Source organism: Clupea harengus, chromosome 12 (genome assembly GCF_900700415.2).
Source record: "Clupea harengus chromosome 12, Ch_v2.0.2, whole genome shotgun sequence".
Classification (NCBI taxonomy): Eukaryota; Metazoa; Chordata; class Actinopteri; order Clupeiformes; family Clupeidae; genus Clupea; species Clupea harengus.
In genome coordinates, this window is record NC_045163.1 from 19,437,319 (window position 1) to 19,447,989 (window position 10,671).

At 44.0% G+C, this 10,671-nt stretch overlaps 1 protein-coding gene across 1 annotated transcript in view; it reads left to right on the forward strand.

Annotated features, from left to right (window-relative positions):
• Positions 1-426: 426 nt before the first annotated feature.
• zgc:109965 (Nicalin-1-like) overlaps positions 427-10,671 on the forward strand; it is a 14,990-nt gene continuing 4,745 nt past the window's right edge. The window contains exons 1-7 of the mRNA XM_012830115.3: positions 427-3,958; positions 4,316-4,498; positions 5,467-5,657; positions 6,793-6,937; positions 7,579-7,676; positions 8,071-8,148; positions 10,606-10,671. The exon at positions 10,606-10,671 is cut by the window's right edge and continues 38 nt beyond it. Coding sequence (XP_012685569.2) covers positions 4,336-4,498; positions 5,467-5,657; positions 6,793-6,937; positions 7,579-7,676; positions 8,071-8,148; positions 10,606-10,671 — 741 coding nt within the window. The 5' untranslated portion in view covers positions 427-3,958; positions 4,316-4,335. The remainder of the gene's footprint in view (positions 3,959-4,315; positions 4,499-5,466; positions 5,658-6,792; positions 6,938-7,578; positions 7,677-8,070; positions 8,149-10,605) is intronic.

Below are 10,671 nucleotides of genomic sequence, written 5' to 3' on the forward strand. Positions count from 1 at the left end.
CACTTCCTCTATCAGTCCCCCTATTGTTTACAGTGTCTCGTTTTATTTCCGTAGTCTTGGGGAAACCAGTATCCCATGATCCAGGGAAAAACTGCATGTGTCAATAAGAAATTATATGGACAAACTATTCATGTTTTTCATTATTTTATTTTTTTAATTTTAAATTAGTGTTATTTATTGGAATTAAATGTTACTATCTGTTAGCATGCTGCTGCTTCTAGTGGTATCAGAGCTCATTTGGGCATCAGGATGAAGATGCCAGTCAATGCCAGTGTGACCAGTCTATTGCTAGGACTCTGGTTTGCTTGATTGTTATTGTCCCTCAGTACTCTTGGCAGAAGTCAGGAGACAGCCAAGCAGACAGATGAAACAAGATGGCTGCCAGACCTCATACTGAAGGACATTCTAAACATATCCCTCTTCCAGGTCTCTGTCACTTTTTATCTGATTCGCATCTGTTTTGAGAGACTGCAAGGTCTTTTCAGCCAAATTGGTTTTCATTCTAGCAGGAAAAAATGTGTGACGGAGAGCAAACACAATCTGTTCTCCGGTGCCAGGTGTGTTAAGACAAAGCAGCCCTTCCTGTTGCTCTGTATGTGACTCTGGTCTGAGTGATATGGTCACTGTTTATTTTGTTCATATTTTTCAGTCTTTTCATTTTTCTTTTACATTGAAAGTGTAAACAGTTACATGCAGCAGTCGTCATGTGGTCAATCATGGGAGGTCAGCTAGAAACAGACGTTCATGAAGCAACTGCTTTGTTCATTACAGTAGTGTGACATCGCAAATGTATTCCAGCTGACCCCAGCTCATGCACCATATCTCAACATTTTTTTTTTTTTTTGGTTAGTTTCTTTTCATGTGTGCCAAACAGTGTAATGACACAGAAATCATGGCATGGTAGAACTCCAACATTTATTCCCCTACAAAAAGCCAAGAACATTTTAGTTTAGATTAGCCAAAGTATATTGTGCTGTGTTGCCAGACTATGCTGGGATCTACTTTGATGTGTATAGCTGCCATATTGCATTGTGCTACACCACACAAGCTAGCATGCTACAGCTAGCACATATAAACTCGCTTCCCTCTCGCTGCCATTGCTTCCTTATGTGTCACACACAACCCATTTCTTTGCTTTTATAACCAAAGACTGAAAAATGACTCTTTCATCTCCTCTAAATGAGAAGAGTTGAGTGTGTGCGCGTGTATTTTGTCTAATAATATTGTACATGACCACTGTATCAGTCTTAGCAATGAAAGGGATTGTTTGGCTGAAAATAAGGGGGAAAGTGTTTCTAGCTGTGGTGTCTGGTGAGTTGTTGTCATCCCATGTCAGTCCCAATGCCACCCCACCCCCCTTCCGCCCATACTCAGTTGAGCGTAACCCTTGCAGTGAAATTCCACCTTCTAGCCAAACCAACGTGTTTCCATTGAGCAAGATGGCTTAATGAGCAGTGTCAGTTTGAAAAGACTGGCTCCCGAGGTACTCTTGGAGAGGACGGGACATTATGCCAGTGTGAGTCCAACTCTGAACATCTGCCACTGACGAGAATAACCGAGGGGTCCGTGCCAGTTTACCACAGTGCGCTGTAGCACACACTACTCACTACACGTTGTTAAAGTCACCCCACACTTCAAATTCTCTCGGAACACTCTTAAATCACACTACTGTGCTTAACCTTTAGGCTAACCGATTAGAACTACATGTCCTGGTATGAATAAGGCTTGTTGTGAAGAAAGGCCTGCCTGTGTATTGTCGTCTCAAAGTGATGTGCGACAGGGAGTAGCATTAAGAACATTTAGTCTAATACTTGTATATTCAACACTGTGCGTTTGAGTTGTGTGCAGGGCATTTTTGATTTGCTTTTGTGTGTGTGTTTTTTTTTTTTTTATATGTAGGATGGATGATTTGTTATAACTGTCAGGGAGCCAGGGGTTACAGTATATTATCGTCAGTTGAGACTTCAGTCCGGCTCCATCATTTGCAGGCGCATTCAGTCTGTGTTTGTTCACCCTAGAGACGCATTTCCATGGCTTATGCAAATTCTTTTTTTTCCAGCCTCAAGACATCAGTTTAGCTGTGAAGTTGAGCGTTTGTGCTGCCGTTAGAGTGAGTCACGCTGCCTGGAATTGAATGTAGCCTTGCATTTGTTAATTGAATTGTACCAGAAAGAAGAATAAAATGTTCAGTCTTTTCACTGAATGTTTTACGTACATCATCATCTCTCATGGTTTTTTTTTTTTTTTTTTACTTCTAGTTATCACTTTTTGTCCACTGTTTTGGATGCAGGAAGGTGTGGTGACGTCTCGACAGACAGAATCCCCTTGTTAACTGTAGGAATAGAAAAACACTATTTTGTGAAATAAGCTCCCACAAGTAAAGTTGACGTGATTGTTTAATACGACTAAGGAGGCACTAGATAGGAAAGTCCCTGCTTTTAACCCCACCCAGTAGTTCCCTCCCCCTGTTTTTTCAACTAGCTGCATGGGAAGTTAAGTTGCGGCCTCAACAGTCTTATCACATTCACAGATGTTAAACTCATCTGTGGACTTCTGTTCAAAATCAGTTGTCTCTGCAGACATTGAGCAGGTTTCCTAACAGAATACCGTTTTGTCCTCCACAGCCAGGCTTAGGACAAATCTGGGAAGCCGGCCAGTAGCCGCGGTCCCAAGCTGGTGGTGGGTGGTGGAGCTACTCACGGTCATAACTGATCCTCAGAGTCGGTGTACATAACCCTGACCTCTCTGTCACACTGCAGGCTACCATCTCTGTCTCTCCAGTGATTTATTCCGGCTGGTAGTCATGGCAGGACCCTGGGAAGATAAACTGCATGGCCAGTTTGACCTCACTGGTGCTCTGGTTGGGTTTCTAAGAATTGTCTGTTACGTGAGGATGCCCCCCCCCCCCCTTTTCCCTGTCTGTTTTCTCTGTCAACCTTGCTTTGTGTCACGAAAAAAAGAAATGAATGGAATTAAATGCACATCTTTCCTCAATCACCCACCCATGTCACACTCACAGTATAACTCTTGAGTTTGCTGATTAAGAAAATGCCTTAAGTACAGCTCCGTAGTGGGTGTCTATTTATTTGCCCGTGGTTTTGGTTGGATTTAATTTATTTAAGTAGAGTGAGGGAGTAGATTTTTTTTTCTTTTTGTTTGTTGTTCTTTTAATATAGAAACACATTTTTTTATTCTGCAGATATATTGATCATGATTGTAAAGATGTGAAAAATTTCCATACCAGTATTTAACAGATGTTATTGTTCTGTGTAGTGTCATAACAATAAAAGAATATGGAACATGTGACTTCACCTATATCATTTTGTCTGATGCTTTATTTTTAGTATGCTGAAATGCTTTCCTCTCGGTCTCTCCCTCTTTCTTTCTCTTACACACACACACACACACACATACAGTGTGAATGTATAGTCAGCACTTTTGTTTGTTACCATGGAGGCAGCATGAACTGTCTGTAAAGTGAATGCCTCGTGCTACGGCTTCCTGTATCCTAGCTCCTGCTCTGTAAAATTCCTTTGTATTGAAATACTGCCCACGGATAACTTATTCCTTTTCTAATTCCTAACCTCGCTCGAGAGCTGGACTCTTCCCAGATCAGTGTTTGAATTCTAGACCAATTAGAACCTACACATTGACATTTCCTCAGAGGAGGCTACCGGTCTGTCATAGTTTTAAGCTCCACGCCAGTGATTAGCCAATAGGGTTATGGGGCATTGCGATTACCTGTGCTATGGGCATGCCGATTGGTGGAGAGGCCAGATGAGCCGGGACTAATCCCCTGAGGGACAGATGGTGGTCAGGGCTTACGGCACCTGTAGGCTGGTCTCAGTGGGAGCCTCAGCACCCTGATTAGCCTGGCTGAGAAGAGTGGGGAACACACAGAAATATCTTCAAAATTGTCTTTTCTAAGGGAAAAGGAAGAAGTTGTTAAGACTGTCCGGTAAGTCATGCCTTATGTCAGCTGTGAGTATTTGTGTTCCTACCCATAAGAATGTGTGGTATTGTCAATGTGGTGAACAAATCCTGCCCTCGTGTGACATCAGAAGAAGGTACAGCTGAAATGTCTTCCTTGGTCTAGTTTTTATACGTGTTTTATCTCTTAGGACATAGGATACTAGGTACCACACTATAAAGTATATTTCCCAATCTATGCAGTCAGAAATTCTCCTTGGTATAAAAATCAGGCATGAACGTGTACCCTTTCTGTATGCATGCAAACTCAAGTGGTGGAAAAGCACATGGACCTCTAAGCTGTGCTGGCTGTTGGTGCCTCACTGAGTTGCTTTCCTCACTTCAGGTCTGCAGGTTTCTGGAAACATGTCGGTGGTGGTGAGCATGTGGCTGAGGGCCGTGGCTGCGACTGCACTGTCTCTCCTGCTGACTGCGCAGCACCTGCATGCGTCTGCACTGTCTGCCGTCTCCTCCTATGAGTTCAAAGGATTCAGGATGCAACAGTACCTGCTGCAGCAGGACAGACATGGTACTGGGACCCTCACGCCTGTGACACACACACACACACACACACACACACACACACACCCTAAGTGACATGAACAATCATGTACACATAAAGTACCTGACTGATGGGATGGACTCATTCCATGGTGTGCTCGTTAAACAGCTTGGTGTGTACAAGTCATGATGCACCGTCATCACCTGTAGACTGGAGAGTTAAGAAGCCCTCAGAATTATGAAATGATACAGTATGTTACAGAAATGACCACTGACGTTTCACATTGAAGGAACCCAACCATTTCAGTTATTCTCACTTTCGCACATTCTATTCAGAAGTTTTAAAGCAGTGTTTTATTCCTATGGAAAGGCTTTTTGCAATGATCACTCATCACTCTAAGTGCTTTCGAGCTGTAATCTCGATCGTGATCATCAGCAATGCTGTGTAATTCTCTGCAGCAGTGAGCTGCTGCCAAATGGCTGCTGAGTTTAGAATTCATCTAACCAGGGCTGGCTGCTCTCCAGAAATGAGCTGCTGTCTGTGGATGGATGAGGTCTTTTGTCTGCTAGACAGGCTGCTTCTATATACTATTAAAAATTCTGTTTAAAAAAAAAGGCAGCCTGTCTTTCATGGACTGGAACAGAAATGTCCAATACCACAAGAACAGAAATAGAGGTCAATCTTGATGTTTGACCGCCCAAAACATAAAAAAGCCCAGAGAAACAAATACAAATATTTGTGTTTGATCTATTGTCGTCCTATTTGCTTTGGACAGAAAATGTCTGCTATCTCCTTAAACTCTAAACTCTTGTACATCCTGTATGACATGTGGGGTCACAACTCTGTAGCTTTTAGTCTGTTGTTTATTCAGAGTATATTATTCAGCATTATTGCTGAATTCAGAAATACAATGGCAATCACAGCAATATGTTGATGAGTATTGACACCTCAGATGCAGACGTGGAGTCAGCGTTTCTTGTGACCTCTGACCCTAGGTTGCCGTGGAGCCATAGTGATGGCTGAGGCGCGCTCGTCTGACCACCCGGCCCTGACGCGGCGCTGTGTGATCATGAAGCTGCCGGACTTCACGCTGGACCGCTACGAGGAGGCTCAGAGGCAGAACGCAGCGGCCGTATTGATCCTGTTGCCCAGCAACCTGTCTTCTGTGCCACAGGAGGTTATACAGGTAACCCCATCTGCTTAAAATCACCCATCCAACGCCCTGCTAATATTCATCCAAGTTCATTTGACAGACATTGTTCAACACCACAAGTCATTCAGCCCTATTCTCCTCTCCAAAGTCCAGCTATCAGTTCCTCCACAAAATCAGTTCCCAAGTCAACAATGAACATATATTTTAGAAATACCCATTACATTAATAATAATGTGAATATCTGATTTTTACACTGTAATTTATAAAACCTTCTAGCTATCACCAGATCTAGATGCTTATGCATTTCCTATAACGGTGGTGCAGTTTTACTACTCGACCTCTGTTGTGCTTCAGAGTATAGGTTTGTAAGGTTCTATTAAATTATATATATTTCCTTTATTTTTATTTCTCTTTTGGCTTTGCTTCATTACCTGGGCATGAACCTTTAGTGATTTGGAGAGCAGTGGAAACTGGCTTTGCTTCTTACCTCATTCTGTTTGTCGCTCTGTGGAGAGGACATGAAATGAATAACAAAACATCTCATCGGTCTCAAGAAATGCTCTGGTTTCAGAAGCCTCATAGTCAGCCAAGCAAACAACTGCTGGTGCTTTTCTTTATTCTTTCATCAGCGAGAGATCATGTTGAATTGGGAATGATAGTTTCCCTGTATTGACAGTGAATGTACCCCAGTCTTCTATTAATTATTCTGACTGTTCTGATGTAGTCTGTCTAGCAGGGGAGTATTCCAAGTATGTGACTTGGAAACAAACCTGGGTAAATTAACTCAGAGTAAGTGGTAAAACTTCTAACAGAAGATCCCCATGGACCCAAAGGGCTCTAGGAAGTTTACCACTTCCTCTGAGTTAACTTAAGAGTGTGTATGCTTGTTTATAGATATATTGTATCTACATGAACATGTATCTGGGCATTTTGTATACACTGTCTTCGTATGTACTGTGTGTGTTCCTATGCTTTACTATCTTGTCTTATGTATGTTTATACATATGATTGTAATTGTGTGTTTGTGTTTGTGTGTGTGTGTGTGTAGGTGTTCAGTCATGCGGGGAGATGCATCTGTGTTTGTGTGTGTGTGTGTGTGTGTGTGTGTGTAGTTGTTCAGTCATGCAGGGAGATGCATGTGTGTTAACCTTCCTTGTCTCCCCTACAGAGCTTTATGGAGACTGAGGCAGAGGTGTTGCAGAGGGACGCCATGATGCCCTTGTACGTGGTGCCAGAGGACGAGCAGCTGCTCCACGTGTATGAGGAGGTGAAGCAGGACGCAGCCACCAGGGCCTCCTCCATCCTGGTCAGAGGTGAGGACGGTGCTGAATGGAACATTCCAGAAAGAAACCTTTTGCTTTCTCTCGTGAGAAAGGATTCAACGTGTCGTGATAAAGGATTCAACATGAGGAGGCTGTATGAGGTGAAGGACTGGGAAGCGGTTGTGAAGAAACGGTTCCAAAGAGGCCTGTCAAATGCCCTTTCTTGGTGCACACAAAGATAGTGGGGAAGAGTAGAGAGGCAGGAGTGAGGAGCATAACAAGGAGGTGGTAATATGGAGAATGTGCCTTTTGTCATCCTTCAGGGGATGGTGTGACATGAGACAGACTGAGATAAAAGGATAGGACAGGGGGAGACTCATCTCTCTCTCTCTCTCTCTCTCTGTCTCGGTCTGTCTGTCTCTTGCTCTCTCTCTGTCTCTATCTGTCTCTTTCTCTCTCTCTCTACTCTCTCTCTCTACTCTCTCTCTCTTTCTCACTCACCTTCTCTTTCAGTTCTGTAGAGGGGTCCTGCTGCTACTGTTTTTCTTGTTGTCAGAGCTTATGGCCCAGAATTCAAACGTTGCATTTGTTTGGTGGTTAGTGCCTTGATGTAAGAGTGTCAGCTACTGAGTCAGTACAGTGCAAAACCCTTTTACTTTCTCCGCCTGTCCGTCCGTCTGTTTCTCTGTCAGTTCTGCGGAGCATGGTGACTGCCACTGCATTTCAGATTTTAGTGAGCAACAGCAGCCCAATCAAGCCCTTCACTGACAACACCATCATCACACTGGAGGTGAGCAAACGCACATTTCTCTGCCTTACCACAGCCTTGCAAAGCCCTAATAAGAGTACAGTCTCCATTATTACAACCACAACCACAAGAGTGAAACCACAACATGCTGCAAATGTGTTATGAATGAATGCCCCACTAGCTTGGTTTCTCTATAACTTGTTCGCTTCTTTCATGCGTATTCATGAATATTCGGCTAAACAATATGTGAATCAGTGAGTGTTTCCATCAACTGTGTTAGATTAACTAAAAAGGACACTGGAGTTAATCCAACCCCTCTCCAGCGAATCGAATTTATATTCGTATGAAAAGATTTTATGCAGATGTCTTATTCGAATGATCAAAATGTGTGTTAAAAATGGATGGAAACCCAGCTTCTGATCTGTTGTGTGTTTAGGGAGTTTTGCCTGGAGTGGGAGAGGACCCCCAGACTATTGTCATCACTGCCCATTACGACTCCTTTGGGCTAGCTCCGGTAAGTTCTGTTAGCACTGGAGGGGTGTACTCTGTGTATCGACTAAGTGGACTAGGTTAAGAGAACTGTGTTTAAAGGAAGGATTAAAACACCATGAGACAATTTAATTGTTTTAGCGCTATATAAATAAAATTGAATTGAATTGAATTGTTTAAAGAGAGGATTAAAACACCAGGGTTTGGAGGGTTGTACTCTGTGTATGGACTAGGTGGGCTAGGTAATTTAAGAGGACTGTATTTAAAGGGAGGATTAAAACACCAGGGTTTGGAATTGAGAAGTGCAAGAGACTAAAAGAGGCAGGCAGTGAATCCACAGTGGGATCATGAGGTAATTTGTAAATCCTGTCTAAAGAAATAAGTTTCTTTCAATATGAACACTCTTCCTTAGAGTCCGCTCACCACACTAATGAAAGGACTCTGCCTTTATGACAACATTTTGTTGATTTTATCCATTCAGTCACAAAATGGTTCCTCTGTATAAAAAGAGTGTGACTGTCCCTGTCCTGTGCAGGAACTATCTGATATAAGCGCCAGGTTAGGCTGTGCAGGAACTCTCTGATATAAGCGCCAGGTTAGGCTGTGCAGGAACTCTCTGAAAGTAGCGCCAGGTTAGGCGGTGCAGGAACTCTCTGATATTAGCGCCAGATTAGGCTGTGCAGGAACTCTCTGATATTAGCGCCAGATTAGGCTGTGCAGAAAATCTCTGATATAAACGCCAGGTTAGGCTGTGACAGATAGTGGGCAGAGTCATCTGAGGATGAATGACCCCCAACGAACCTTCTTTAGTGTGTCTGTGTGCTTCATGCTACAGTGCCTCTGAGAGCAGTAGGCAGCTGAGGCCTGTCCTCCAACACACACACACACACACACACACACAGACACACACACACACACACACACACACACACAGACACACATACACACACACACACACACACACACACAGACACACACACACACACACACACTCTCTCACACACACACACACACACAGACATTTTTTTCTCTTTAACTGGACGGCTGCATCTGTGGTGCTGACCTTCTCGCTCCATCCCAGTGGTAGCTCTGACTCAGTCAACATGTTTCTGTCTGTTAGACTCGCTGCTCCTCGACTGCAGCCTGCTGGGTGCTGTCATCCAAAACCAACACTGTGTACTTGGACTTGTCAGGACAGACAAGCTGTTGAGGGCCCCATGTAGACGCATCATTAGCATCAATTAGCATCATTATCATTGTATTATGATGGGATTGAAACATTAGCATTTTTATTTTAGGGCTCTGGGGAAAGAGATGGGAGTGAAGCAGAGTGACTGTTTGAAAGATCAGTGCCAGGCTGATGTGACAGTGACTCTAGTTCTTGTCTGCCATAACAATCCACTGAACCCATCAGGAGCTCAATTCTAAAGGTGATGAAGTCCCCTAGATTTTTTCAACTTGACTGCGTTGGCATATGACTTTAGAGATATCTATGACTGTCTCACGGACTCGGCTCGGCTCTCTTCCCCGTGGTATTCGGCAATTTCCCGTCGAAAAATTGGCTTATGTCTTTATAATGACCTAATTCACAGGGAGTTAACACTGGCCCGATGAGAGCTTCTAATTAACGGAGATATCTGTACTGCCATCAGCAGTTGTGTGAGAATCATTTAAACTTCTCACAGTCTGCCTTCAGTAACGGTCCTGCTTAATATTTTTTTTTGTCATGACAAGGCAGTTTTTTCTGATCTGATGCAGTTCTGCCCAAAGTTTAAATGTGGAACGTTAATTATCACAATCCTCTCTGTCTCTTTGGCTTTCTTTCTCTTTCTCTCTCTCTCTCTCTCTCTCTCTCCCTCCCTCCCTCCCTCCCTCCCTCCCTCGCCCTCCTGTACAGTCTAACAGTCGTCTTTGTGTGGGAACCCCACGTGCGCGGATCATGCTGAGATCAGCTTTAAAAAGACAAAACGAGTGTGGGGGGGGGGGGGGGGGGGGTAGGCGGGTGGCGGCAGTTGACTTTCTCACCTTCTTCATGGACCATTAGCCAGCAATAGCTCATGCATGATTTAAAATGCCCGATTAGGAAGATGACCTGCCCTTCCATTACATGTCACTGGGGCTAATTTTTGCTCATTTACCACCCAGCGGGGCTCCTCACTGCCCCTCACCTGACAGATTACATCACAAACTGGGGTGTAACACTGAGGAGGCTGACCGGCAGCTGTATAATTACTGTTCCTTTGGTGCTGTGTAGTTGCTGAATGTCTGCATACGTGTTATTAAGGGTTATAAAGGGTGCGCATTTCTATGTGTCTTTCCCTCACTCATTCCCCCTCTCCCTGTCCCTTTCTGTTTTTGTGTGTGTGTGTGTGTGTGTGTGTGTGTGTGTGTGTGTGTGTGTGTGCGTGTCTGTGTCTGTGTCTGTGTGTGTGTGTGTGTGTGTGTGTGTGTGTGTGTGTGTGTATGCGTGTGTGTGCTTTAGTGGCTGTCATATGGAGCTGACTCTAACGGCAGTGGCGTGGCCATCCTGCTGGAGCTGGCCCGCCTC